We start from the raw sequence: 16,401 nt of genomic DNA on the forward strand, positions 1-16,401 counted from the left end.
ATAACACATGGGTAAGCAGCATCTAAACGATGAAAGCAAATTCTGGTTTAGTGCAATGAAGTGCTTCTGTCATGACTTTTTTTCAGCTTAAACTTCAGGTGGATCATCCAGAAGTGTAATGCATTCATTTGAGAAAAAAAAGTCTGTGCTGTTTTTCTGAAAAAGAGATAATTCAGAAATCTCTTTAATTCAGAAAAACAGGATTTTCTCAAAGAAATCTTTAAAGATTTTGAGATAATGATCTCTTTAATTCAGAAAAACAGAGCAGAAATTTATTTTTCTCATGAAAACTTTTCTCATGATTCTGAGATAATGAATGACTTTTTTTCTCAAGTGAATGCATTACACTTCCATAGGATCATCCATAATTTTAAGCCATTTCCAGCAGCACTGACACCATTATGACATTATTTTGACCATTGCCCTTTTATGTTAGAGCTTAGCAATGTGTTTTTAACTATTAAAACCAACCTGTAAAAACTACAAAATGGTATTAATTTGTGCTTTCTTTAAAGTGAAAAGTAAAAATACTTAACTGGTGACTATATTGACGTGGGAAAATTTGCTCCAGCTGAAAATGAAAATGCTCCAGTGGTTGAGTGTGGCAGGTGGTTTCCCAAGTTTCAGTATACACAACTTTCAGTTCACGCCTTTTTTTTAACGGGCTATGTGTGAGCACATGAGGGGGAGGAAGTGGGCGTGACAAGAGCCATATCTTCTTCTTCGGTGTTGCATCTGGTTTAACACATCCTCTACTAATACAGAAGGACTAAGTAGTGATCAAAAATGCCTTCTATATTTCTCCACTGTTAGTTCGGCTCTAAGTTTTAGTGGAAGAAGCCATTTTTCTTTGAATAACCTAAAAGTAGAAATCATGGTGATGCCGAGCTTGTGTCAGACTGCCTTCACGGTACTCCGTCAGGTAGAGCCGATTATCGTGCTCGAGGAGCTGGGCAGCACTCTCTTCGACACCGCCCTGCAGATGGTAGTCAAGGACCGGAGTGCCAACGCCACCTACCCCGATATCTCCAGGGAGGCCAGCCAGCAGAAAGCCATGACGGACTTCTTCATGACCTACAACCTCATCATCCGGCTGGTCCCGATCATTCCTGCGCTGCTCCTCGCCAAGTTGAGCGACCGCGGCAGGAGGAAAGCTCCCATCGTGGTGCCCCTGATTGGGTACGTGTTGTCCAGGCTCGCCCTTCTCCTGGTGGTCATCTTCCGTATGCCGGTGGAGGTGATGTTCGGCGCGGGGGTTGTTTTCGGGCTCTCCGGCGGGTTCTGCGCCTACTGGCCCGGTGTGATGACGCTGGCGTCGCTCGGCTCCACGGCGACTGACCGGTCCAAGGTCAGTGTTTAGTTTTCGGAGAAATTAAAATGTAATTTACAGCATCATTATCTGCTATTATCTGTTGAGTTTAGTGACTGCATTTGACTTTATAACCCTATTTTATTGATAATGTCTGTATGTGTGAAACAGGAAAAACTGTCATCAATGAAATGAGCAGCATTAAGTGAGAAGGCTACTGTATAAACTATGTTTGAACTTAAATCTAAAGGTAAAAATTAAACAATATAAATAATATAAATAATATATAATTCACATAATAAATAAATAACTCATAAATTATCGTTCGATCCTTTCTACAACAAATAAAAACAAGTCTGGTAGATAATTTGTTACTTGTATAATATCTTCAGGTGTGGACAGGACATTTACTTTAGTTTTTTTTTTTTTTTTTTGGGAAACTTATGACTTTTATTCCACTGCAGTCAAGGAAAAATATTATACTTTTGACTCCAGTACATTTCTATTAACTACTTGTTACTTTGAAGCAGAGCTTTTAGTCAGTGAATTAATTTTCTTTTCTTTTCTAAAATGTGATAGAGCATACACTGTGTTCATCACAGGAGAAAAGCAAATCACAGTCCTCACAGTGTTGCTGCATGTTTGAACAGCTCTGAACTTATTTGTTCAGAGCTGTTCAGTGTTGCAGTGTCCTAACGATGGCTACGTCAGATAAGGATGACAGAAGGTTCTTTATTAGAGTATCCATGGTCTTATCTCAGTCCATGTTTGAAGTTTAAGCGAAAAAGATTCTTTTCTTTTTAAATACCTGCTGTGTTTACCACGACCAAACTCCATCACTGCCTAAAAACATTCACTGTCGACCTTGAGAAAACATGTCGAGGTTTTTCCCTTTTGTGTAATTCAGATAAACTTTTAAACAGACAGCTTGTAATAGTTGCCGTTTTTATGCGTGTGGTCAAATGACTTATGGCCATTTCTACAGGCTTCGTATCATTTTCTATAATCTTTTTATTCTACAGGTTCTACAGTCAGTTGTTCAGTAGGTTGTTTCTGTGGAACAACACAACAATGTGTACATATAAAAAATGTACTTTTTTATTTTAAAAGAAATTACTCCAGTACTTTGACTCAAGTAAAAATGTGACTGAACCACTTAGGCTTGTATTGGAGTAATGTTTGATCAGGAGTGTCTATGCTTTGACTCAAGTCAATAGTGGAATAACGGAGCTGTGACCTTCGTCCGCCTCTGAATATCTTGCCACCTGAATGACTAGACAAACTGTTCTCATTATTCACTGATTTCTGCAACTCTTCCTTCAACTGGAGCACAGACAAGTGTTCACAAACGTTGAGTTCTTTTATAGAATTATTGCCAGTTTTCTGTAAATACAGTATGACAATATTGGGGGGGTTGGAAACCGGCACAGCCTCTATCATGTTCAATGTTGTAATGTTTTTACACTGTAGTATTGCTACTGTTCCTTTTTTTTTACTTTTTAAGAACTGAATATTTTTTCAGTACTTTATATATACATTGTGTTATATAAAAGACTTGGTGAAACTGTGTAACATCTAATACTGCCACATCACTCATGCCCTTGACAAATGTACATACATCTTTGGCCTAGAATAACCGAAAAAACACCACAAACCCATACATACATACAAAAATAGAAAAACAGCAACATTAAACAACAAAGTTAGTTTCCTTAAATTTGAGATAACTAACTTCTTCTAACTTCTAACTTTTAAAAGTAACAGTATGTGTTCTTGTCTCGTGCAGGTGATGATGAGGGTGGAGCTGCTGTATGGGACAGCAGGTCTGGTGGGCAGCCTGGTGTCGGGTCATCTGTTCCAGCTCTACAGCTCCAGTCTGGGACATGGGATCGTCCTGCTCATTGTGAGCATACTGCTGCACCTGCTCTGCCTCATATTCTCCATAGTCCTGCTGCAGGTCAGTGTGTGTGTGTGTGTGTTGTGTGTGTAATATTACAGAGTTTTGATTGTTGTGTCTTGATTGTTTTGATTGTTGTGTCCCTATAAGCTAAGGCTGCACCATAAATTGGTTTGTTTATCGATATTCAAGCTTGAAATATTGTCTCCCCACATTTTTAACTTTTCAGCCCCAGAATAATTACTATTATTTTGCTGAGCAAATGTGATGTTAAATGTGTGTGTGTCTAAATTCAAGGTAAAACAAGTTTACAACAACGAGCCTGATGAGAACTGCCATGCCCTTTCTCAAACCTCTGACGATGCTGCTGTTGTCGAGTTTCCTGCTGGGATAAACGTGGTCAACGTGGTTCTGCTTTTCTTGGCTGCCATCCTGTACAACTTTGCAGTGGGTGGAGCCATAGAAATACTGGGTGTCTTTGTGTTGAAAGAGCCGCTCAGCTGGAGCGCCACTCAGGTGACATTCTGCTCTATTTGCATGCATTATGTGTGCTTTTTTTTGTACAGTTTAGTGTATATTTATTTCTTCTGTCAAACTGATTTTGCCTCACTTTTCATTTTCCTTTTTCTCTTTCCTTCACTGTCTTCTTTTATCTTTTCCTGTCTTCCTCCAGGTTGGTTATGGGAACGCAGCAGGCTGCATGATTTTCCTCACCAGTTTCCTCGGTGTCATCCTGTTCCGTCGCTGCTTCAGCGACATCATGCTCATCCTGATCGGCATGCTGTCGTTCACCTCTGGAATCTACTTCATGTCCTTCGTGACGACAACCTGCATGTTTTACCTTGGTGAGGCTGAGCATCCTACACTGAGCCACACTTTGTGAAGGACTAATGTACAATTCAACCTGAAAAAAATTCATGTTGTCTACACGCTGTTTTGTGTCATACTCTCTGAAGAAGGCCACCTGCATACGCACCATTTTCTTTCTCTTAACAAAATACAACAGAAGCATTATCTATCATCCTTTCCTTAACAATTGTCCCATTCTGCTGTAACATCAGGTTAAATATTGGATTAATAACACTGCTGCTTTTTTGACTTAACACATTTTTTACTTAAATATTTCAAGCTGGGTTATGCGATCATCCTAAGCAAGGCAAAATCATTTGGGGGACTGAAATAGAACTACAAATAACTTATTATCAATAACAAATTAAAATAGGAAATAAAGAAAAAACCCAAAGATACTTCATATACCTTGATATAAAACCACAGAAAAGGGATCTCATCATATCTGAAGCTGGAATCAGAATTTTTGCTTGATAAATTACTTTATCAACATTGTTGGCAACTTATTTTTTGTCTATTAAATGATTAACTGATTAATTAAAAGTGAAACTTAACATAATTGATGCGGCACCAGTGGGAGGCTTAGATGTGTATATCAGAAAACAAATAAGTGGAGCCATCTTTTCTCCCTTGTTGTGTGATGTGTGAGTAGTAGTCATAGTCAGCCATATTGTTGTTGTGACAGATAGAGTTGCCCCACAGAAATAAAAACATCTCCTTCACAGTCTTTCACATGTGGCCTGGTGGTTTAACAGGTTGTTCTTTAAATAAAATATGAGGTTTAGTTTTTAGTTCCCACCAGAACAGCTGGCACTCTGTCTGTTCTGTTGTTTTTTTTTTTTTCTTTTTTTTATTCAGCAAAAGTAAGAAAGGGAAACAGAATACCTACTATCTGTGTTAAAAATCAACCATTACCTACCTTACATTTAACACGAACAGGACTATCAGGATTGTATCAGCTGGCTCCACATCTGACACATGTAGGTCAGTACAGATAAATAAAAATAGGAACCAAAATAAGGAACTGACAGTGAGTATAAGTTATAAACATCCTAATCTTCATCCAACATTATACTACACCAGAAAGCTCCATAGATGTTCTGTGTTAAAGCTGGAGTGTGGGACTTTTTAAATCTCTATGTATTTCGAAGTATATCAGAGTTTTAAATCCGGTGTCTGTGGTGAGATTGCATGGCTGGAGCACTGGTAACAATGCCTTTTATCTCAACCAACCAATGACTGGGTTGCCAGAGCAACCACAGTGATGGAGATGGGGTAGGCTACAGCAGTACGGAAAATCGTGGATTACCATTGGTGTGGCTTTTCCTCGTTAGAGAGTGCTGCGTGTGTAATTACTCTCACTGCCAGGACAGGCAGGCTGCTAATAGACAGTACCAGTTATAATGTTTGCTCTCATTGTGTACTTACTGTGTTGTGGTAGTTGTTTACACTATATTTACGCACTATTACTGTAACACAAAAGACTGATTGTTTGGATAACATAGATGAGATATGAAAAAGTGGCCACAGCTCTATTAGACACACAAACCTGCTGAATATGGAAAATTGTGGCTAAAAGGGACGAACAAAATTAGGTAAAATTATTCATTATTCATTTCTCTGCAGCTCGCTCACTCAACCTGTTTGCTCTCATCCCGATGCCCACGATCAGATCTCTACTCTCACAGCAGGTTCCAGCATCCTCATGTGGTGAGTATGCAACCTTTGCGTGTGTGTGTGTGTGTGTGTGTGTGTGTGTGTGTGTGTGTGTGTGTGCGTGTGTGTGTGTGTGTGTGTGTGTAGATGTGCACCACAGATGAGTAATAAATAAAAACAGTAGGGATAATAGAACAGTTAAAGCAATTACATAAACAGTAGTATTATACTGCTGATGGTTCCATCACATTGATATGTCTTTGAAAGTGAGAAATGTTGATCATTTTTTTCAATACATTACATGTATGGATTTATAACATACAGCTGGAATAGTAAAGGGTCAGTTCATCTAAATTACAAAACAAAACCAACATATTTTCTCACTTACCTCTAGATTTTTTTAGATGGAGAAAGTAATTTCAAAAATGTTCACATTGAGGTCTGTGGATGATCCAGAGTAAGCAGGACTCCACTAAATGTCATTTTTCAATGCTGCAAACACCATTAACAAAAGTATATCAACTTTCACAATATTGAGGTGGAGGAGGAAACTGACAAATTAACGTGGCAAAGTAAAACCCTAACTATACATGTGGCCACATATCACCACGGGTAAGGGACAAAATTTAGGTTAATTTACACTTAGTACACTTACTTAAATAAAATAAAAGGCTTGTTACTAGAACAAATATTTACATACTGCAGTATTTATAATACTGATGGTATCAAAGATAAAAGACAAGTGCAGGATTCAGATTATGTCAAAGGGAGGCGGAAGTTGTGAGATCAGGATTAGGTCTGACAGGTCAGAAAAAAAACTCAATGGTCCTCTTACATTGTTAGGAGTAGCTGTGTGATGGAACATGTGTTCTTATATGTTGCCTAGCAGATAAAAAAAATAATTTAGAAATTATGTGGAGAGGCAGAATATTAAAAAGTATTTCATTAGTTTCATTCAACACCTTTTAAAACTCATTCCCAGTCATTGCAGACAACTACTTAATGACATTTTTGATGCCTTACTATACTATACGTTTTTATGACGTTTTTTATGTCTTACTATACTATGACGTTTTTATGACATTTTTGATGCCTTACAATACTATGACGTTTTTATGACATTTTTTAAGTCTTACAATACTCTGACGTTTTTATGACATTTTTTATGCCTTACTATACTGTACGTTTTTATGACGTTTTTATGACATTTTTGATGTCTTACTATACTATGACGTTTTTATGACATTTTTGATGCCTTACAATACTATGACGTTTTTATGACATTTTTGATGTCTTACTATACTATATATTTTTATGATGTTTTTATGACATTTTTTATGCCTTACTATACTATGACGTTTTTATGACATTTTTGATGCCTTACTATACTATGACGTTTTTATGGCATTTTTTATGTCTTACTATACTATGACGTTTTTATGACATTTTTGATGCCTTACTATACTATGACGTTTTTATGACATTTTTGATGTCTTATTATACTATACATTTTTATGACGTTTTTATGACATTTTTGATGCCTTACTATACTATGACGTTTTTATGACATTTTTGATGCCTTACAATACTATGACATTTTTATGACATTTTTGATGTCTTACTATACTATAACGTTTTTATGACATTTTTGATGCCTTACTATACTATGACGTTTTATGACATTTTAGATGTCTTACTATATACTATGACGTTTTTATGACATTTTTGATGCCTTACTATACTATGACGTTTTTATGATATTTTTTATTTCTTACTATACTCTGACGTTTTTAATGACATTTTTGATGTCTTACTATACTATGACGTTTTTATGACATTTTTTATGTCTTACTATACTATGACGTTTTATGACATTTTAGATGTCTTACTATACTATGATGTTTTTATGACATTTTTGATGCCTTACTATACTATACGTTTTTATGACGTTATTGTGACATTTTATATGTCTTACTATACTATGACGTTTTTATGACATTTTTGATGTCTTACTATACTATATATTTTTATGATGTTTTTATGACATTTTTTATGCCTTACTATACTATGACGTTTTTATGGCATTTTTTATGTCTTACTATACTATGACGTTTTTATGACATTTTTGATGCCTTACTATACTATGACGTTTTTATGACATTTTTAATGTCTTACTATACTATGAAGTTTTTATGACATTTTTGATGTCTTATTATACTATACATTTTTATGACGTTTTTATGGCATTTTTGATGCCTTACTATACTATGACGTTTTTATGACATTTTTAATGTCTTACTATACTATGATGTTTTTATGACATTTTTGATGCCTTACTATACTATGACGTTTTTATGACATTTTTGATGCCTTACTATACTATGACGTTTTTATGGCATTTTTTATGTCTTACTATACTATGACGTTTTTATGACATTTTTGATGCCTTACTATACTATGACGTTTTTATGACATTTTTGATGTCTTATTATACTATACATTTTTATGACGTTTTTATGACATTTTTTATGACATTTTTGATGCCTTACTATACTATGGCGTTTTTATGACATTTTTAATGTCTTACTATACTATGACGTTTTTATGACATTTTTGATGTCTTACTATACTATGACGTTTTATGACATTTTAGATGTCTTACTATACTATGACGTTTTTATGACATTTTTGATGCCTTACTATATTATGACGTTTTTATGACATTTTTTATTTCTTACTATACTATGACGTTTTTATAACATTTTTGATGTCTTACTATACTATGACGTTTTTATGACATTTTTTATGTCTTACTATACTATGACGTTTTATGACATTTTAGATGTCTTACTATGCTATGACGTTTTTATGACATTTTTGATGCCTTACTATAATATACGTTTTTATGACGTTTTTGTGACATTTTATATGTCTTACTATACTATGACGTTTTTATGACATTTTTGATGTCTTACTATACTATATATTTTTATGATGTTTTTATGACATTTTTTATGCCTTACTATACTATGACGTTTTTATGACATTTTTTATGTCTTACTATACTATGACGTTTTTATGACATTTTTGATGCCTTACTATACTATGACGTTTTTATGACATTTTTAATGTCTTACTATACTATGAAGTTTTTATGACATTTTTGATGTCTTACTATACTATACATTTTTATGACGTTTTTATGACATTTTTGATGCCTTACTATACTATGACGTTTTTATGACATTTTTAATGTCTTACTATACTATGATGTTTTTATGACATTTTTGATGCCTTACTATACTATGACGTTTTTATGACATTTTTGATGTCTTGCTATACTATACATTTTTATGACGTTTTCATGACATTTTTGATGCCTTACAATACTATGACGTTTTTATGACATTTTTGATGTCTTACTATACTATGACGTTTTTATGACGTTTTTATGACATTTTTGATGCCTTACAATACTATGACGTTTTTATGACATTTTTTAAGTCTTACAATACTCTGACGTTTTTATGACATTTTTTATGCCTTACTATACTGTACGTTTTTATGACGTTTTTATGACATTTTTGATGTCTTACTATACTATGACGTTTTTATGACATTTTTGATGCCTTACAATACTATGACGTTTTTATGACATTTTTGATGTCTTATTATACTATACATTTTTATGACGTTTTTATGACATTTTTGATGCCTTACTATACTATGGCGTTTTTATGACATTTTTAATGTCTTACTATACTATACATTTTTATGACGTTTTTATGACATTTTTGATGCCTTACAATACTATGACATTTTTATGACATTTTTGATGTCTTACTATACTATAACGTTTTTATGACATTTTTTATGTCTTACTATACTATACGTTTTTATGACGTTTTTATGACATTTTTGATGTCTTATTATACTATGACGTTTTTATGACATTTTTGATGTCTTACTATACTATGACGTTTTATGACATTTTAGATGTCTTACTATACTATGACGTTTTATGACATTTTAGATGTCTTACTATGCTATGACGTTTTTATGACATTTTTGATGCCTTACTATAATATACGTTTTTATGACGTTTTTGTGACATTTTATATGTCTTACTATACTATGACGTTTTTATGACATTTTTGATGTCTCACTATACTATATATTTTTATGATGTTTTTATGACATTTTTTATGCCTTACTATACTATGACGTTTTTATGGCATTTTTTATGTCTTACTATACTATATATTTTTATGATGTTTTTATGACATTTTTTATGCCTTACTATACTATGACGTTTTTATGGCATTTTTTATGTCTTACTATACTATGACGTTTTTATGACATTTTTGATGCCTTACTATACTATGACGTTTTTATGACATTTTTAATGTCTTACTATACTATGAAGTTTTTATGACATTTTTGATGTCTTATTATACTATACATTTTTATGACGTTTTTATGGCATTTTTGATGCGTTACTATACTATGACGTTTTTATGACATTTTTAATGTCTTACTATACTATGATGTTTTTATGACATTTTTTAAGCCTTACTATACTATGACGTTTTTATGACATTTTTGATGCCTTACTATACTATGACGTTTTTATGGCATTTTTTATGTCTTACTATACTATGACGTTTTTATGACATTTTTGATGTCTTATTATACTATACATTTTTATGACGTTTTTATGACATTTTTGATGCCTTACTATACTATGGCGTTTTTATGACATTTTTAATGTCTTACTATACTATGACGTTTTTATGACATTTTTGATGCCTTACAATACTATGACATTTTTATGACATTTTTGATGTCTTACTATACTATAACGTTTTTATGACATTTTTTATGTCTTACTATACTATACGTTTTTATGACGTTTTTATGACATTTTTTATGTCTTATTATACTATGACGTTTTTATGACATTTTTGATGTCTTACTATACTATGACGTTTTATGACATTTTAGATGTCTTACTATACTATGACGTTTTTATGACATTTTTGATGCCTTACTATACTATGACGTTTTTATGACATTTTTTATTTCTTACTATACTCTGACGTTTTTATAACATTTTTGATGTCTTACTATACTATGACGTTTTATGACATTTTAGATGTCTTACTATACTATGACGTTTTTATGACATTTTTGATGCCTTACTATAATATACGTTTTTATGACGTTTTTGTGACATTTTATATGTCTTACTATACTATGACGTTTTTATGACATTTTTGATGCCTTACTATACTATGACGTTTTTATGACATTTTTAATGTCTTACTATACTATGAAGTTTTTATGACATTTTTGATGTCTTACTATACTATACATTTTTATGACGTTTTTATGACATTTTTGATGCCTTACTATACTATGACGTTTTTATGACATTTTTAATGTCTTACTATACTATGATGTTTTTATGACATTTTTGATGCCTTACTATACTATGACGTTTTTATGACATTTTTGATGTCTTACTATACTATACATTTTTATGACGTTTTCATGACATTTTTGATGCCTTACAATACTATGACGTTTTTATGACATTTTTGATGTCTTACTATACTATGACGTTTTTATGACGTTTTTATGACATTTTTGATGCCTTATAATACTATGACGTTTTTATGACATTTTTTAAGTCTTACAATACTCTGACGTTTTTATGACATTTTTTATGCCTTACTATACTGTACGTTTTTATGACGTTTTTATGACATTTTTGATGTCTTACTATACTATGACGTTTTTATGACATTTTTGATGCCTTACAATACTATGACGTTTTTATGACATTTTTGATGTCTTACTATACTATATATTTTTATGATGTTTTTATGACATTTTTTATGCCTTACTATACTATGACGTTTTTATGACATTTTTGATGCCTTACTATACTATGACGTTTTTATGACATTTTTGATGCCTTACTATACTATGACGTTTTTATGGCATTTTTTATGTCTTACTATACTATGACGTTTTTATGACATTTTTGATGCCTTACAATACTATGACGTTTTTATGACATTTTTGATGTCTTACTATACTATACATTTTTATGACGTTTTCATGACATTTTTGATGCCTTACTATACTATACATTTTTATGACGTTTTTATGACATTTTTGATGCCTTACTATACTCTGACGTTTTTATGACATTTTTGATGTCTTACTATACTATGACGTTTTTATGACATTTTTGATGTCTTACTATACTATACATTTTTATGACGTTTTTATGACATTTTTTATGTCTTACTATACTGTACGTTTTTATGACGTTTTTATGACATTTTTGATGCCTTACTATACTATGACGTTTTTATGACATTTTTTAAGTCTTACTATACTCTGACGTTTTTATGACATTTTTGATGTCTTACTATACTATGACGTTTTTATGACATTTTAGATGCCTTACTATACTATGACGTTTTTATGACATTTTTTAAGTCTTACTATACTATGACGTTTTTATGACATTTTTTATGTCTTACTATACTCTGACGTTTTTATGACATTTTTGATGTCTTACTATACTATGACGTTTTTATGACATTTTTGATGTCTTACTATACTATACGTTTTTATGACGTTTTTGTGACATTTTATATGTCTTACTATACTATGACGTTTTTATGACATTTTTGATGCCTTACAATACTATGACGTTTTTATGACATTTTTGATGTCTTACTATACTATATTGTTTTCCTGACATTTTTGATGCCTTACTATACTATGACGTTTTTATGACATTTTTGATGCCTTACTATACTATGACGTTTTTATGACATTTTTGATGCCTTACTATACTATGACGTTTTTATGACATTTTTTAAGTCTTACTATACTATGATGTTTTTCTGACATTTTTCTGACATTTTTTAAGTCTTACTATACTATGACGTTTTAATGACATTTTTGATGTCTTACTATACTATGACGTTTTTATGACATTTTTGATGTCTTACTATACTATATATTTTTATGATGTTTTTATGACATTTTTTATGCCTTACTATACTATGACGTTTTTATGACATTTTTGATGTCTTACTATACTATATATTTTTATGATGTTTTTATGACATTTTTTATGCCTTACTATACTATGACGTTTTTATGACATTTTTGATGCCTTACTATACTATGACGTTTTTATGACATTTTTGATGTCTTATTATACTATACATTTTTATGACGTTTTTATGACATTTTTGATGCCTTACTATACTATGACGTTTTTATGACATTTTTAATGTCTTACTATACTATGACGTTTTTATGACATTTTTGATGTCTTACTATACTATACGTTTTTATGACGTTTTTGTGACATTTTATATGTCTTACTATACTATGACGTTTTTATGACATTTTTAATGTCTTACTATACTATGACGTTTTTATGACATTTTTTAAGTCTTACAATACTATGACATTTTTATGACATTTTTGATGTCTTACTATACTATACATTTTTATGACGTTTTTATGACATTTTTGATGCCTTACTATACTATGACATTTAAAGAGTCTTTTCTGCCACAACAAGTAAGCATGTCATGCTTACATTTACTCATGATTAAGACAAGGGTTATTCATTATCAGGGATTTTCTTTGTTTGTTTGCTTTGATGTGATGTCTGCTCGAGAAGTCAGTGCAATGCAAACACACACACCAACAACACCAACCTTTTTCCTGTCCACACACACATACCAGAAAATTAAAGATTAAAAAATATACTGTACCATGCAAATGTTTAAGGTGCAAAACATAAAATGAAGATGCTCTCAAAATGGTATGAATAGTTTTTATTTATCAACCAACATCATACAAAGTGCAGTAAACAGAAAAAAAACTAAATCATATCAATATTTGGTGTGACCAGTGACAAGTGCCTGGTATTTGAAACAGTACCAGTTCTCCTCAGTGTACTTGCACAAAGTTTTTCAAAGGTGCTTGGCAGGTAGGTTGCTCAAAGCATCTTGGACAACTTGCCACAGTTCTGTGCAATGGTAGCTGAATGATTGCATTCAAAAAGGTAACTGAATGAAAAAGTAAATCCACTGTGAAAAAAACAGACTAGAATCCTCTCAACTTGCATGAATTAGAGAGAGCACAGTTTAAATAAGTTACTAGTAAAAAATTTAAAGGAATATGAAAAAAAAACTGGAAAAATAAGAAAACAAACAGGAGCAATTGCATTAGGGAAAATGCATGCATACTTTTTTTTTTTTGTTAATTTATTACATGTTTCTCAAAACGTTGAACCATTCCTTTAAGAAGAACTCTGTCAGATTCACTTCTCTCTCCTTTAACCTATCTGTCCTCTTTCCTTCCCATCAGGCACCACTCTCACCTCCCTGCAGCTGGCTCTGAAGTTTGCTGCTCTGGCTTACATCCCTGCCTTTACTAAGATCTATCAGAGAACCCTGGACTGGTTCCCAGGCTTTGTCTTCATGCTCTCCAGCATCTTTACCGTACTGGGAATGATACCCATCAGGTACTGTTTTTAGCCGGCTTCAGATCTATATATTAGATTTAGTAGGCACCACTAAAAAAGAGTGAAAAACTGAACATATATATAAAATACTTGTTACTGTGATAAACCTTAATTTGGACTTGACCCACTCATTCTCACTCACGCACACTTCTTCACACACTTTCCCCTTTTTCCTCCCTCCAGTATCGTCGGCTGCAGATCACCTGATCAGAGGCGACAGTACGAAAGGATCTAGTGAGACTGAGCAGCAGTGAGTTAGCACTCGTACGACACACATGGGAAGTGAAACGTGGAGTAAGCAAGACTATAACTGTAGACGCTGCAGTAAAGGGGCTCCTGCACTTAAGCTGTTACAGGAGGAACAAACAGAAGTCGTATTTTTACATGAGCATTTTATGATACAGCCATTATATAAGGCCTGTGTGGACAGATGACTCGCCCTGACAGGTGGCACTGCATGAAAATATCTCAAACCAGACTGACAAGAAGATATGAAAAGTGAAACTGTTGAACTTTTCAACCGAGTTGCAAGCAGATGACATGAGCCAATGGATTTCATCAACTAGTGACGTGTCCACAACAATACGTCCATGGTGATTTCAACATAACGTAGACTTTTCAGGGAGTGTGTCAGACATGAAAAGTCCCTTATGAGCACTGCTGAAAATAGAGAGGAGAAATTTGATTTCATGCATTTAATCACGTTTGCTTTTGTGAACCAGCTCAAGCTACAGGATCACATTATTTCATTAATAAATATTTCATATATTTGGTTCAGTTCTGACACCTATAACAGAGCTTTGCAGGGATTTCAGGGATTTTCATACACATTGCTTGGAAGTTAAATTTCCAGTTGTCACCGCATCTGCTGTTGTAGTATATGTAATCTTATGAGATTTTAAATATCAGACATCAGAAGTTCATATTCCATTGTGATTGCAGATTTTGTTTTCTTCTTAGTTTACATTTTGTTGTTAATTGTAGTTTTGGTTACTAGTAGTGAGAGTGTGACCAAATCAGGATCAAAATCTGCTGCTGGGTGGCGTTAGTGTTTCTGTACTTTAGGATGGTTTACAGAACTGTTGACACACTCTGTTCGTTACTTTAATTGCAGAGTTTTTTGCGTTGTGGTTCCAATTACCAATCACGGGAAAAACTTCATTTGAAAGTCCCTCATACTGACTTACCTTCAAAAAACTAAGGTCTGGATAAATTGTCTAGAATTAAAATATATGCACTTTATGGTATGTGGTGCGCAACACAACTTCGAAACCTGCAGGTCAGGACATGCTGACAGAGCAAAAGAAATATGTTTTAAAATGACATTCGTGTTTTTATGATTTTTTTCACTTGTGATATTATTTTATATTGTGATATCTCCTTTTAATTTTGCATTTGGTTGTAAAGCACTTTAAACTGCACTAACCTATATGAAAGGTACTATACAGTTTGATAATGTGCTACTTTGTCTGTTTGCAGCCAAATTGCCTGTGCATTAAATTATCACAGTATATTTTAAAAAGTCAGAAACAAAACAATGAAATTGTCATGTTGAAATGTCATATTTTGTAATAACTACAGATGGATTTGAATATTTTTTAACTAGAGTAGTTGTACCTGAAGTGACCTTGTCGCCCTGTGAAGAGGTTTGGTAATCTCAGCATGTCTTGTCATCTTGTTTTATGGTTTTTAAAGGTAGAGCTGAAGGGAAGAAGGCAGCCTGCAGTATCATTATTTCGACTTAATGAATTCATTTATTATTGCATTTTTACATGTTATGTGACACTTTAAAAAGCACACATACAAAAGGATTGCTGTCAGTGTTATTACACATAAGGTACAATTTATCATCAATCTACAGTTATGTTGTATAAAAGTATAGTTTCTGTTTCTTTTAAAAAAAATATTCCTCAAAACATTTTTGTTTTGAGATCTCCAATTTGATTTTGTCTGTGTGAAAGTAACTGAATACAATGTATTATGAAATTCACTTTAATTCTGCAAATAAAGAATTTAAAATGTATGTTTTAATGATTAGTATTGCATTTAAAGACTCTTATCTAAACCTTCCAGATCCATGTTTTTGTTACATCTTTGTAAGGGAATTATTACTATACATAT

At 32.7% G+C, this 16,401-nt stretch overlaps 1 protein-coding gene across 1 annotated transcript; it reads left to right on the forward strand.

The window, feature by feature from the left end:
• Nucleotides 1-39: 39 nt before the first annotated feature.
• On the forward strand, nucleotides 40-16,303 carry LOC130186228 (thymic stromal cotransporter homolog). Its single transcript, XM_056403124.1, has 7 exons — nucleotides 40-1,348; nucleotides 3,096-3,266; nucleotides 3,504-3,722; nucleotides 3,880-4,051; nucleotides 5,682-5,765; nucleotides 14,124-14,280; nucleotides 14,464-16,303. The coding sequence occupies exons 1-7, from the start codon at nucleotides 875-877 to the stop codon at nucleotides 14,513-14,515; spliced, it is 1,329 nt and encodes a 442-aa protein (XP_056259099.1). The 5' UTR covers nucleotides 40-874; the 3' UTR covers nucleotides 14,516-16,303.
• The last annotated feature ends 98 nt before the right edge of the window (nucleotides 16,304-16,401 follow it).

Source organism: Seriola aureovittata, chromosome 18, assembly GCF_021018895.1.
Source record: "Seriola aureovittata isolate HTS-2021-v1 ecotype China chromosome 18, ASM2101889v1, whole genome shotgun sequence".
Taxonomy (NCBI): domain Eukaryota; kingdom Metazoa; phylum Chordata; class Actinopteri; order Carangiformes; family Carangidae; genus Seriola; species Seriola aureovittata.

Excerpts from the sequence above, each read along its gene's own strand:
- LOC130186228 (XM_056403124.1), top strand. The coding sequence starts at position 875 with ATGGTGATGCCGAGCTTGTGTCAGACTGCCTTCACGGTACTCCGTCAG. Across the intron at positions 3,267-3,503 it reads TCTCCATAGTCCTGCTGCAG|GTAAAACAAGTTTACAACAA; the intron begins GTCAGTGTGTGT and ends TCTAAATTCAAG. Across the intron at positions 14,281-14,463 it reads CTGGGAATGATACCCATCAG|TATCGTCGGCTGCAGATCAC; the intron begins GTACTGTTTTTA and ends TCCTCCCTCCAG.